This window comes from Semicossyphus pulcher, unplaced genomic scaffold, assembly GCF_022749685.1.
Source record: "Semicossyphus pulcher isolate SPU_LCO1_2020_fin unplaced genomic scaffold, fSemPul1.0.p SCAF_55, whole genome shotgun sequence".
NCBI classification, from domain to species: Eukaryota; Metazoa; Chordata; class Actinopteri; order Labriformes; family Labridae; genus Semicossyphus; species Semicossyphus pulcher.
The window spans coordinates 373,564-388,670 of record NW_027211732.1 but is presented as its reverse complement, the minus strand read 5'-3'; the positions used below and the strand labels follow the sequence as shown (position 1 = coordinate 388,670).

The following is a 15,107-nucleotide window of genomic DNA, read 5'->3' as shown; positions in this document are numbered from 1 at the left end:
CACGTTCATGAGCCAGCTTTAGGGGTGTGAGTAGGTGTATGTTTGAGCTGTTTTCTGACTAGCTCCCTCTGCTCTCAGTGTTTATGCTAAGCTAGGTACTTGACTCTGAAATGGAGCATGACCTGCAGGTCAAAGGTTACAGACCATGACTTAAGAACAGCTCCTGTTCAGACTGATATACATCTGACCTGATTCAGGTCGGGCCAATCACAACCATTCATCTCATGAGGGGAGGGTTTAAGCACTGTTGGCGTATATTCATAAAAAACCAAGATGTCTGCTGCTGATGTGAAACGTTATATACAGTTTTAAACAAACTGGACGTTAGTTCATGTTAAGCACAAAAGCTAAATCAATTCATCCAAAATGTGTTGTGTTGAATGAGTAGCCAAATGAACTGGAGCTTGCTAACTAGCCTAGCAGCGTACTGCTCCATCACACATCTCTGTGCTCTGATTGTAGCGTCAGAGACGTTGTAGTGGGAGCAGGACGAGGTTCAGGACGAGTCAGTAAATCCTGCTCCTGTTCCAGTTTAATGGTAGACGTGTGTGACTTTGTTTCACAGAGTAAGTGTATACAGGTTTCAGTGAACGCTCCAGAGTGTTCTCCTGTATCAGTCTGTTGTTCCTCCTCCTGCTTCACGGTGACCTGTCAGCTCGACGGCCTCATTCTGCTGAGCAGGATTAATGGGCTGATGCAGAGGAAACCATGGTAACAGCCTGAATGTACCCTGAGGACAGGAAGTCAGCAGTGCTGAAGCTGGGAGGGGGGTCACATCCTCATGGGGGGTCTTTAACTGGAGCTTTTCATCCTCTCACTGACTGACTCCATGTTCTGTTCTCTCAGCGCCAGGATGCCAGAATCATTGTGGGTCTGTTCTACGAGACGGAGGCCCGCAAGGTTTTCTGTGAGGTAACGAGTCCGACTCATCTGTGACCAACGATCAAACATCTCACACACTAAACGCAGAGACTGAACGCACACATCTTTTACTATCATGGCTTTCTGTGCTGAAGCTCTGAGTCCAACCACAATAAAACCGGAGCTTCATCAACTCTTTTATTTATGAGTTTGTTGGTTCTGCTGTGACATCATCACTGACAAGAGCTGTGATCAGAGATGTAACCTGTGGTTACCTCCGTATCAGGTGTTTTTATGAGTAGTTCATGACACTGTTCTCTGTACAGTTATTATGTTGTTCAGGTTAATAAGGGCCGAGTACAGAGAGTAGTGTGAGGACGCTGAGCAGGGAATAATTCTTCTTCTCTGTCTGAATAAATCACATTAATGAGAGAACAAAGACGCTTAAAGAATCACTGACCTTTGCACTCGCGTCAGACACTGTGAATAATTTAATCATTTATGTCTTGCACGTCAGTGTGGAAAAATGTCTCCATAGCTCCCCCTAGAAAAACTCCTCAAGAACCTCAGCAGTAAGTTTCACTTCCATGTACAAACTGGTCGCCACATGAATCACGTGAAGACGGACAGACTCGGAGCTGTTACCAAAAAGAACTGTTTCTCTGATCCAACCGAAGCTCAGTCAGTTTAATATAAACACCTGATAATTCAAAGTGGTTAAAGGCCGTGCAGCTCGCCAAAGTTACTCAAACACTGTGTCCAATCTGTCCTGAACTTGATAACAGTCTCCACTTGAACACACCGACATGCTAATATTCATATGTGTCCAAAATACTTGATAAATCTGTGCTGCGTCCAAAGTACGGTGTCCAGTAAGGCCTTGTCAATGCTGCAGTATTCAGTTTTAGTTTCAAACCCAAATGACCTTCAAAATAAAAGTCTACCAGGTGTCGTATTATACATCTCTGTCGTATCGCTGCAGGTGTATAAGGAGAAGCTGTTTGGGAAGAAGTTTGTGTGGTTCCTGATCGGCTGGTACTCTGATAACTGGTTTAAGATCAAAGACCCATCCATAAACTGCACGGTGGATCAGATGACGGAGGCTGTGGAGGGTCATGTGACCACCGAGATCGTCATGCTCAACCCAGAGACGGTGCGAGGAGCCTCCAACCTGGTGAGTCACACAGGATAATGGGTCTTATTATGATATAGTTATTCTAACCTGTGTTATCAGGGCTCCACAGAGTCACCTGCAGCTGCAAAGGCTGCTGGGAAATTATGCTGAATGCATGTTTATATTTGACTAAAGCTGCAGAATATCTGCATCATTCTTAAAAAGCACACTGTGTTCATTATCTGTAAGGAGTCAGGCTCTTCATGGTAATAAACAGGATGATTCTCTAATGAACGAGTTTATTCTGAGGAACACCTGGTACACCTGGTTAGCATCCATGCAGGTTTAACATTCAGAGGAACTCACTGTCTCACTGTGACTGCTGTTAGAGGGCTGTTAGGGATAAAAATAATTCACACAGAAAATCATGTGATGATCACACATTGAGAATGTACTCATGCTTTCACGGAACTGAATGTCTGAGTGATTGTTTTGTAGCTTGAGGTTATCATACAGGTTATTATTTAGCTTATCATAGAGCTCATTATTTAGCTTATCATACAGGTTATTATTTAGCTTATCATAGAGCTTATTATTTAGCTTATCATACAGGTTATTATTTAGCTTATCATAGAGCTCATAATTTAGCTTATAATACAGGTTATTATTTAGCTTATCATAGAGCTTATCATAGAGCTTATCAAAGAGCTTATCATAGAGGTTATCATAGCTCTTATCAAAGAGTTTATCATAGAGTTTATCAAAGAGCTTATCATAGAGCTTATCATAGAGCTTATCATTGGGCTTATCATAGAGGTTATCATAGAGCTTATCATAGAGCTTATCATAGAGTTTATCATAGAACTGATCATAGAGGTTATCATAGAGGTAATCATAGAGCTTATCATAGAGTTTATCATAGAACTGATCATAGAGATTATCATAAAGTTTATCATAGATCTTCTCATAGAGGTTATCATAGAGCTTATCATAGAGCTTATCATAGAGTTTATCAAAGAGCTTATCATAGAGCTTATCATAGAGCTTATCATAGAGGTTATCATAGAGTTTGTCATAGAGTTTATCAAAGAGCTTATCATAGAGCTTATCATAGAGGTTATCATTGGGCTTATCATAGAGGTTATCATAGAGCTTATCATAGAGGTTATCAAAGAGCTTATCAAAGAGGTTATCATAGAGCTTATCAAAGAGCTTATCATAGAGTTTATCAAAGAGCTTATCAAAGAGCTTATCAAAGAGGTTATCATAGAGCTTATCAAAGAGCTTATCATAGAGGTTATCATAGAGCTTATCAAAGAGGTTATCATAGCGGTTATCATAGAGCTTATCATAGAGCTTATCATAGAGGTTATCATAGAGCTTATCAAAGAGGTTATCATAGAGGTTATCAAAGAGCTTATCATAGAGGTTATCATAGAGCTTATCAAAGAGGTTATCATAGAGGTTATCATAGAGGTTATCATTGGGCTTATCATAGAGGTTATCATAGAGCTTATCAAAGAGGTTATCATAGAGGTTATCATAGAGGTTATCATTGGGCTTATCATAGAGGTTATCATAGAGGTTATCATAGAGCTTATCAAAGAGGTTATCATAGAGGTTATCATAGAGGTAAACATTGGGCTTATCATAGAGGTTATCATAGAGGTTATCATTGGGCTTATCATAGAGGTTATCATGGAGGTTATCATTGGGCTTATCATAGAGGTTATCATAGAGCTTATCAAAGAGGTTATCATAGAGGTTATCATAGAGGTTATCATTGGGCTTATCATAGAGGTTATCATAGAGGTTATCATTGGGCTTATCATAGAGGTTATCATGGAGGTTATCATTGGGCTTATCATAGAGGTTATCATAGAGCTTATCAAAGAGGTTATCATAGAGCTTATCAAAGAGGTTATCATAGAGGTTATCATAGAACTTATCATTGGGCTTATCATAGATCTTATCATAGAGGTTATCATAGAGGTTATCAAAGAGGTTATCATAGAACTTATCATAGAGCTTATCATAGAGGTTATCATAGAGGTTATCATAGAACTTATCATAGAGCTTATCAAAGAGGTTATCATAGAGCTTATCAAAGAGGTTATCATAGAGCTTATCATAGAGGTTATCATAGAGCTTATCATAGAGGTTATCATAGAGGTTATCATAGAACTTATCATAGAGCTTATCAAAGAGGTTATCATAGAGCTTATCATAGAGCTTATCATAGAGGTTATCATTGAGGTTATCATAGAACTTATCATAGAGCTTATCATAGAGGTTATCATAGAGCTTATCATAGAGCTTATCATAGAGGTTATCATTGAGGTTATCATAGAACTTATCATAGAGCTTATCATAGAGGTTATCATAGAGCTTATCAAAGAGGTTATCATAGAGGTTATCATTGGGCTTATCATAGAGGTTATCATGGAGGTTATCATTGGGCTTATCATAGAGGTTATCATAGAGCTTATCAAAGAGGTTATCATAGAGCTTATCAAAGAGGTTATCATAGAGGTTATCATAGAACTTATCATTGGGCTTATCATAGATCTTATCATAGAGGTTATCATAGAGGTTATCAAAGAGGTTATCATAGAACTTATCATAGAGCTTATCATAGAGGTTATCATAGAGGTTATCATAGAGCTTATCAAAGAGGTTATCATAGAGGTTATCATAGAGGTAAACATTGGGCTTATCATAGAGGTTATCATAGAGGTTATCATTGGGCTTATCATAGAGGTTATCATGGAGGTTATCATTGGGCTTATCATAGAGGTTATCATAGAGCTTATCAAAGAGGTTATCATAGAGGTTATCATAGAGGTTATCATTGGGCTTATCATAGAGGTTATCATAGAGGTTATCATTGGGCTTATCATAGAGGTTATCATGGAGGTTATCATTGGGCTTATCATAGAGGTTATCATAGAGCTTATCAAAGAGGTTATCATAGAGGTTATCATAGAACTTATCATTGGGCTTATCATAGATCTTATCATAGAGGTTATCATAGAGGTTATCAAAGAGGTTATCATAGAACTTATCATAGAGCTTATCATAGAGGTTATCATAGAGGTTATCATAGAACTTATCATAGAGCTTATCATAGAGGTTATCATAGAGCTTATCAAAGAGGTTATCATAGAGCTTATCATAGAGGTTATCATAGAGGTTATCATAGAGGTTATCAAAGAGCTTATCATAGAGGTTATCATAGAGGTTATCAAAGAGCCTATCATAGAGGTTATCAAAGAGCCTATCATAGAGGTTATCATAGAGCTTATCATAGAGGTTATCATAGAGGTTATCATAGAACTTATCATAGAGCTTATCATAGAGGTTATCATAGAGCTTATCATAGAGCTTATCATAGAGGTTATCATTGAGGTTATCATAGAACTTATCATAGAGCTTATCATAGAGGTTATCATAGAGCTTATCATAGAGCTTATCATAGAGGTTATCATTGAGGTTATCATAGAACTTATCATAGAGCTTATCATAGAGGTTATCATAGAGCTTATCAAAGAGGTTATCATAGAGGTTATCATTGGGCTTATCATAGAGGTTATCATGGAGGTTATCATTGGGCTTATCATAGAGGTTATCATAGAGCTTATCAAAGAGGTTATCATAGAGCTTATCAAAGAGGTTATCATAGAGGTTATCATAGAACTTATCATTGGGCTTATCATAGATCTTATCATAGAGGTTATCATAGAGGTTATCAAAGAGGTTATCATAGAACTTATCATAGAGCTTATCATAGAGGTTATCATAGAGGTTATCATAGAGCTTATCAAAGAGGTTATCATAGAGGTTATCATAGAGGTAAACATTGGGCTTATCATAGAGGTTATCATAGAGGTTATCATTGGGCTTATCATAGAGGTTATCATGGAGGTTATCATTGGGCTTATCATAGAGGTTATCATAGAGCTTATCAAAGAGGTTATCATAGAGGTTATCATAGAGGTTATCATTGGGCTTATCATAGAGGTTATCATAGAGGTTATCATTGGGCTTATCATAGAGGTTATCATGGAGGTTATCATTGGGCTTATCATAGAGGTTATCATAGAGCTTATCAAAGAGGTTATCATAGAGGTTATCATAGAACTTATCATTGGGCTTATCATAGATCTTATCATAGAGGTTATCATAGAGGTTATCAAAGAGGTTATCATAGAACTTATCATAGAGCTTATCATAGAGGTTATCATAGAGGTTATCATAGAACTTATCATAGAGCTTATCATAGAGGTTATCATAGAGCTTATCAAAGAGGTTATCATAGAGCTTATCATAGAGGTTATCATAGAGGTTATCATAGAGGTTATCAAAGAGCTTATCATAGAGGTTATCATAGAGGTTATCAAAGAGCCTATCATAGAGGTTATCAAAGAGCCTATCATAGAGGTTATCATAGAGCTTATCATAGAGGTTATCATAGAGGTTATCATAGAACTTATCATAGAGCTTATCATAGAGGTTATCATAGAGCTTATCATAGAGCTTATCATAGAGGTTATCATTGAGGTTATCATAGAACTTATCATAGAGCTTATCATAGAGGTTATCATAGAGCTTATCATAGAGCTTATCATAGAGGTTATCATTGAGGTTATCATAGAACTTATCATAGAGCTTATCATAGAGGTTATCATAGAGCTTATCAAAGAGGTTATCATAGAGGTTATCATTGGGCTTATCATAGAGGTTATCATGGAGGTTATCATTGGGCTTATCATAGAGGTTATCATAGAGCTTATCAAAGAGGTTATCATAGAGCTTATCAAAGAGGTTATCATAGAGGTTATCATAGAACTTATCATTGGGCTTATCATAGATCTTATCATAGAGGTTATCATAGAGGTTATCAAAGAGGTTATCATAGAACTTATCATAGAGCTTATCATAGAGGTTATCATAGAGGTTATCATAGAACTTATCATAGAGCTTATCATAGAGGTTATCATAGAGCTTATCAAAGAGGTTATCATAGAGCTTATCATAGAGGTTATCATAGAGGTTATCATAGAGGTTATCAAAGAGCTTATCATAGAGGTTATCATAGAGGTTATCAAAGAGCCTATCATAGAGGTTATCAAAGAGCCTATCATAGAGGTTATCATAGAGCTTATCATAGAGGTTATCATAGAACTTATCATAGAGCTTATCATAGAGGTTATCATAGAGCTTATCATAGAGCTTATCATAGAGGTTATCATTGAGGTTATCATAGAACTTATCATAGAGGTTATCATAGAGGTTATCATAGAGCTTATCAAAGAGGTTATCATAGAGCTTATCATAGAGGTTATCATAGAGGTTATCATAGAGGTTATCAAAGAGCTTATCATAGAGGTTATCATAGAGGTTATCATGGAGGTTATCAAAGAGGTTATCATAGAGGTTATCAAAGAGCCTATCATAGAGGTTATCAAAGAGCCTATCATAGAGGTTATCATAGAGCTTATCATAGAGGTTATCATAGAGGTTATCATAGAGCTTATCATAGAGGTTATCATAGAGCTTATCATAGAGCTTATCATAGAGGTTATCATAGAGCTTATCATAGAACTTATCATAGAGGTTATCAAAGAGCCTATCAAAGAGGTTATCATAGAGGTTATCATAGAGCTTATCATTGAGTTTATCAAAGAGCCTATCATAGAGGTTATCATAGAGCTTATCATAGAGGTTATCATAGAGCTTATCATAGAACTTATCATAGAGGTTATCAAAGAGCCTATCAAAGAGCTTATCATAGAGGTTATCATAGAGCTTATCATAGAGTTTATCAAAGAGCCTATCATAGAGGTTATCATAGAGCTTATCATTGAGTTTATCAAAGAGCTTATCAAAGAGCTTATCATAGAGCTTATCAAAGAGCTTATCATAGAGCTTATCATAGAGGTTATCATAGAGCTTATCAAAGAGCTTATCAAAGAGGTTATCATAGAGCTTATCATAGAGGTTATCAAAGAGGTTATCAAAGAGGTTATCATAGAGCTTATCATAGAGGTTATCATAGAGCTTATCATAGAGGTTATCAAAGAGCTTATCATAGAGCTTATCATAGAGCTTATCATAGAGCTTATCATAGAGGTTATCATAGAGGTTATCATAGAACTTATCATAGAGGTTATCATAGAGGTTATCAAAGAGGTTATCATAGAGCTTATCATAGAGCTTATCATAGAACTTATCATAGAGGTTATCAAAGAGCTTATCAAAGAGGTTATAATAGAGGTTATCATAGAGCTTATCATAGTGGTTATCAAAGAGCCTATCATAGAGGTTATCATAGAGCTTATCATAGAGTTTATCAAAGAGCTTATCAAAGAGCTTATCATAGAACTTATCATAGAGGTTATCAAAGAGCTTATCAAAGAGGTTATCAAAGAGGTTATCATAGAGGTTATCATAGAGGTTATCATAGAGCTTATCATAGAGGTTATCAAAGAGCCTATCATAGAGGTTATCATAGAGCTTATCATAGAGTTTATCAAAGAGCTTATCAAAGAGCTTATCATAGAACTTATCATAGAGGTTATCAAAGAGCTTATCAAAGAGGTTATCATAGAGGTTATCATAGAGCTTATCATAGAACTTATCATAGAGGTTATCAAAGAGGTAGGTTCTGTTGGAGTGAGCAGACACATTGAGATGCAGGAGAAAGCTCGTATTGATATGAGAGATGAAGAGATTGACTGTGTTCATCTTCAGCATAAACCATCTCTCTGTATCTGCTGGAATGGATGGTGTTTATTAATGTGGAGACCTGATCAACAGGCTCCAGTGTAATGTTTCCTGTGGTCGCACTGATGATACCAACATTAGTGGATCAGTCTTTGTTTTTGGTCACAGGGCGGTATGAATGACCGACATCCTGATGGATCCTTTAATTTGCACATTTATCTTAATAATGCATAGAGTCATGTCAGACGAGGGAAAATCATGTAATCATCCCTCATTCTGACATGACTCGGTGCACACTGTTTTACTGTAAATACTGAAAAACTATCATCTGTGACATAATTATATATATAATTATATATATCTCTCTCTCTCTCTATATATATATGTATTTATGTGTGTGTGTGTGTGTGTGTGTGTGTGTGTGTGTACATTCAGTACTGTGCAGAAGTTATCATAGTAGGCAGGTGTGAAAAAATGCTGTAAACTAAGAATGATTTCAAAAATATAAATAATAATTGTTTATTTTTATCAATTAAAATGAAAAATAAAATGATAAGTGAGCGAACAAAAGAAAAATCTAAATCAAATCAATATCTGGTGTTACTACCCTTTGCTTTCAAACCAGCATCAATTCTTACAGGTACGCCTGCACACAGTCAGGGATGTTGTAGGATTGTAGTCAGGTGTATGATCAACCAATTATATCAAACAGGTGCTAATGATCATCAATTCTGCTCACAGATGTGAACATGTAGGACACAGTCTGTAGGACACAGTCTGGAGCCCTCACTCTGTGTATGGTGTGCTCTTTAAGCGGTAGAAGTGGAGAGCTTCTCATAGTGTACCACAGTGTGTCCAACAGAGACAGTCTGCAGTGTCAGTGAGTCCCAGCAGCTCCACACTCTGCAGGTCCCACAGGAAGACAGCTCTGAAAATAACTGAGAGCTTATTTTATCCTCTTTATAACAGAAAGAACAAATGATCCAACAAACAGTGAAGAAAGTGTTTATCTCAACATCTAACAGTCCCACATATGGACACCACCATGCATCATCACACAGCATCACTGAAACCCTCTGATACACCTGACAGTCTGTGTGAGGATGACAGAGGACAGGACGTCCATGAGACTGAGATGGACGAGGAGAGGGAGGTTACACACTGTCTACAGTTACTACAGTTACTGTAGAGTTATTTTACTTGAACTGAAGTCCTTGTCATCTCACATTAAATCAAAATGTGTGAAAATGGAATAAAACAAAGATATAAAATCAGCTGCAGCCTGATGACATCATGTAATCTTACTGTATTCATCCTGCTCTCCTCTCTGTAACAGCAGACTCTTCACACAGTGTGAGCATCGCACAGCTTCAAACTCTTCAGTCCTGTTTGTTTAAAACACAAACTGAATCCTACAGTGGATCTTAGGCTTAATCATTGTACTGAAGTGATTTCTGTTTGTGTGACACAGCAGCTGTAAAAAACCTGCAGGCTGAAGGTGACCTCACCTGCTCTGACCTGCTCTGACCTCATGTACCTGTCCTGGATCTGAACCAACAGAGATGATCATGTATTATCAGAGAGCGCTCACTGCAGCGTTCACATCCAGATGAAAGGTTCAGATAATCTGAATAAACCTCACTGTGCTTATAACGTGTTTATAACGTGTTTATAACGTGTTTATGAACACGTTATAAACATGTTATTGGTTAAATATAATCATGAGAGAGAGAACTGATCATGTTTTAATCTGCTCTCAGAGTAACACTCTTTTTCTCCTTCTTCCTCTCCGCCTCCTCCTCTCCTCCTCGTCCTCCTCCTCCTCCTCTCCCCCTCTTCTCCCTCCCTCCTCTCCTCCTCCTCTTCCTTGTCCTCCTCTCAGACCTCTCAGGAGTTTCTGGCCCAGCTGATGTCTAAACTGGGGGGTAAGAACCCTGAGGAGACGGGGGGTTTCCAGGAGGCCCCTCTGGCCTATGACGCGGTGTGGGCTCTGGCTCTGGCCCTCAACAAGACTGTGGGGCCCCTGAGGGCCAAGGGCCACCGACTGGAAGACTTCAATTACAACAACCGAGGAATCACAGCCGAGATCTACCGAGCGCTCAACACCAGCTCCTTCGAGGGAGTGTCGGTGAGTGAGGAGGAGCAGGAGGAGGAGTTTTGCATGGTAACATCAGAGAGAGATGTTTAACCATAAAAACCTCTTCTCTCAGGGTCACGTTGTGTTCGACGCTCAGGGCTCTCGGATGGCCTGGACTCTGATCGAACAGCTTCAAGGTGCGAACACAAACACGTATATATTTATCATCTGATACAGTTTCAATATAAAGATGTTCATATCTGCTCACACTGTCAGCAGAGTTCTAACAGGCTAAAGACTCAGATGAGCTCACGCTGAGTGATGAAAATGTTCACCGTGTGATGTGAATAAGAAGAAACCAGGAAAAGGAATCAGTGTCAGCTGTGAGAGTGATCGTTCATCACGTGAGGGCTGAGAGGGTTTCTGTCTTCAAACCCTCTGAGCTTGAAGATTCTCCTGACGTCCTGAAGCTGCATCAGAAATGATCAGACCAAACTCCATTCAAAAAACAGTCATTTTAAAGTCGTGTTCTTGCCCAGACTTCAGACTTTTTCCAAACCTGCATCATGATGTAGTACATTTGACTGACCTCATCAGCTGATTCAGCGTTCTATTAGTCGTGTCTTGTTTTCATCTGGAGTCTGAGGTAGTACAGTTACAGTGTCTGTGTTGTGCATCAGATCCTTACGCTGGAGTAACTGCATGCTGTCTGCTTGTTCTCTGCACTATCACACAGAGTCTGAGTGCTGTGATGGTGCTGTGTGTTATCAGTGGAGGTGTGAGTCTCCGTGTGTCTCTGATCTGACGCCTGCTCTCTGATCAAACATTCAGCTTGTTAAGCAGAGTCTCTTTGTGGTCAGTGATGATCTGCAGTCTGTTTGAAGTTAGAGGCTGGCTGGACACTGAGCGGTTCTGTGCTCTGAGCTGAGCGGAGAGAGACACAGGGCCAAGGACAGAGCTGTGAGATACACCAGCTGCTTTATGTGAGGATATTCTGCAGCATGTCTTTTATTCTTAGTGCACCAAAATATGTGCTTCATGTCACACAGATGATTGCCTGAAGCAGCCTCTGACCAACAGTCTGAAACCTCGGCACCAACAAACAGGAAGTTTCATCTCATCTTACAGGAGTGACTCTGATGCTTAAAGAGACAGATGCTTTATTATTTATTGACCACGCCCACCGGAGAGGTCAACTCTGCTGACACACCGAACCTGTAGCTAAAAACATGACATGTCATCCTGTCAGAGGCTGAGTGTAGCGCCCCCTGTCTGCCACAGAGGACAAGTTCATGAACATTATTACAAACATGGTGTTTTCAGGAGAAATGATCCACTGAGTGAGCAGAAGACAAATACTTTGATATTTAAACTATTTATAAGATCATCATTTAAGCTAATAAAGATTAGCTTAGCTTAGCATCAGCCTCTGTTAAAGGTTCAGTTCTTCTGTTTGGATGTTTAAAAAGCAGCAGCTTCACAGGGTTTCTACGTGACACCAAAGAGACGAGGAGGAACCTGAAACATTGATACAAACTGTTTTAACTTCAGGGCCATGCTGGTTATCTCAGCCCCTCATCAGTGCGGGTAGATGCAGAGTCCCTCACGGTCTCGCTCTGGTCCTGCAGTAGAAGTCGTGTCTTCCTGCTCTGTGGCTGCAGGATTCTTCTTAATGGCTCCATCACGATGCAGAGTGGATTCAGAGTGTCGTGGTTCGATGCCCGGGGGCTGAGCCTCTGTGCTGCTCGCTCATATTAAAGTGTTATCACAGAAACCTCAGGATGTGCTGCAGCTGAAGACTCTTCCTCACATGGGGAGTTTCTTTATTAAAGCCGCCTGCAGGCACGCCTGCAGCCTGCACTTCATTAGGAAATGTCTCATAAAGTGAATGTGTGCTCGGAGCGAGAGGACGAGCTGCAGGCCATCACACTGTCACAACGTCCCGGGAGAGAAAAAGACATGAATGTCAGAAAACGACATTTATATTAAAAACAAACCAAAGCTGAATATTTGTTAAGGACAGACAGGACCGAGAGCGCTGTCTCTGCACACGGGAACATTTTGTTTTATTCAACAAGACGAGGGAACAAGACCGACTGAACACAAAAGAACTTCAATCACCTTCTCTCTGACTGTGAGACGAGATGAAGCATATCAACTGTGTGTGTTAAAGACAGAGCTGCAGTCAGGATGAGCCTAGCTTAGCATAAAACAGAAGCAGTGGAAAGAGACAAACATACAGATACAGGTAGTGCAAATGTAAACATGATGAGCAGAGTTAGTGCAAAAACAGTACAGTGCAAATGTGCATACAGATTTATAACCATGAATAAAGAGAGACATTGCTTCTCCCCCCCCCCCGTGTGTCACAGGGGGGAGCTATAAGAAGATCGGATACTACGACAGCACCAAAGGAAACCTGTCCTGGTACGGGAACGACAAGTGGATCGGTGAGAGACGTTCATCTTCCTTATTTTACTCGTCTTTACCTCTGTCTGCTCCTCCTCTTCTCCTTCATCATACCCTCCTCTTCCTCCTCCTCCTCTCCTGTCTCAGCCTCACCTTCTTCAACACCCTCCTCCTCCTCCTCCTCCTCCTCCTCCTCCTCTCTCAGGCTGAGCGTCCATCCATCACTCTGTCAGGTTTATTAGCATGTCTCAGCTAAGCTAACTCCTCTCAGTGATTCACACAGACACACTTTCATCCATTCACTGATTAAAAACATCACAGAGGGAAACGCTGCAGGTGGAGGGATGTGATTGGTCCTCATGACCCTGACTTTGATCAATGAAATCAGTACAGCGTGTGTGTGTGTGTGTGTGTGTGTGTGTGTGTGTGCGTGCGTGTGTGTGTGTGTGTGTGCGTGTGTGTGTGTGTGTGTGTGCGTGCGTGCGTGCGTGCGTGCGTGCGTGTGTGTGTGTGTGTGTGTGTTAGGGAGCTGCAGACCTAACAGCTGTAAAACAGGAGGATGCTGCAGGTGTGTGAGGTTGAATAAAGCAGGTGATGATCAGAGACAGGTGGGAGTTGGGTTGGGGGGGGGAAGGTGTAGACCTTGACGTGACCCTGTCTGTTTGTTGTTACTCTCACAAGCAGCTGATTGAACTTCCTGTTTTCTACGACATCGACTGAGTGAAGGTGGAGGAGGAGGAGGGGGGGGCCCTGTGTAGCAAGGTGAAACACAGGTGGGGGGGTTAGGTGATGATGTCACACTGTTGTTCTTTGAGAACCATAACTGTGCGCAGAGGAGTCATTGAACCAGGGACTGTTTCCTAGCAACATATAAACATTACATGTTAGCGCTGCAGCTAGCTGTATCATGAACATGACTCTGTATGTTTCTGTAAGTCTGTTCTGGTTGCTTTGTGGGACTTTGACGAGTTAGCATCAGACAGGAAGTTGTGTTCAGACAAACACGTTTTGTGTCAGGGCTTTATATTTTATGTTTCACTGACCCCTCAGCAGACTGTCAACACTGCATCTGAGACTCAGCTGAGTCTGAGCAGGTTAGAGCTCATGTAGCCTGTGTGCGTGCGTGCGTGTGTGTGTGTGTGTGTGCGTGTGCGTGCGTGCGCGTGTGTGTGTGCGTGCGTGCATGTGCGTGCGTGCGTGCGCGTGTGTGTGTGCGTGCGCGCGCGTGTGTGTGTGTGTGCATGCGTGTGTGCGTGCGTGTGTGTGTGTGTGCGTGCGTGTGCGTGCGTGCGTGCGTGTGTGTGCGTGTGCGTGCGTGCGCGTGTGTGTGTGTGTGTGTGTGTGCCTCGCAGCATTAGCTTTAGCTTTGCTGTGTTTGTTACCAGATCAGAGAGGAACCTTTAGTTACAGTCACAGTGCTGTTATACTCCATATCAGCACTCATGGAACCAACTGTTGAAAATATACTTTGAGTAATTACGTCTGTTTCTTCATGTGTACAGGCTGTCTGTATGAGTTCACTGTCATATTCATTTATATTGACATTTGCACAGATGTGATGATCATTCTGAGAGCCTCCAGGAGCTCAGAGGGCAAAACCATAGACTCTCAGTAATGGACGTCACTCATTGGTCTCTGCGTAAATGAAGCCTCATGTTTGGCTTTCAGCCACCTGACTCCAATGCACTGACGGAGGATAAATAAATGTATGATAAACACGCAAACAGGCTGAAAAGCCAGGTATGGTGAGAGCAGTATACCTGCTGCTTAGTGCAAATACACGATACAATAATGCTCCAATTTAACTCACCCAGAGCTGGAGCAGAGACTGGTTGGACGGTCTGTGAGTCCAATAAAGCGCACAGACAGATTACCAACAGCACACAAACTGCTCAGAGGTTACGTTCAGTGACTGAGTTA

At 40.4% G+C, this 15,107-nt stretch overlaps 1 protein-coding gene across 1 annotated transcript in view; it reads left to right on the top strand.

Annotated features, from left to right (window-relative positions):
* The window catches only part of gabbr1b (gamma-aminobutyric acid (GABA) B receptor, 1b), a 93,774-nt gene that overhangs the window by 52,131 nt on the left and 26,536 nt on the right, over positions 1–15,107 (top strand). The window contains exons 7-11 of the mRNA XM_069682238.1: positions 847–912; positions 1,844–2,035; positions 10,584–10,829; positions 10,912–10,975; positions 13,151–13,228. Of these exons, the coding sequence (XP_069538339.1) occupies positions 847–912; positions 1,844–2,035; positions 10,584–10,829; positions 10,912–10,975; positions 13,151–13,228 (646 nt within the window). The remainder of the gene's footprint in view (positions 1–846; positions 913–1,843; positions 2,036–10,583; positions 10,830–10,911; positions 10,976–13,150; positions 13,229–15,107) is intronic.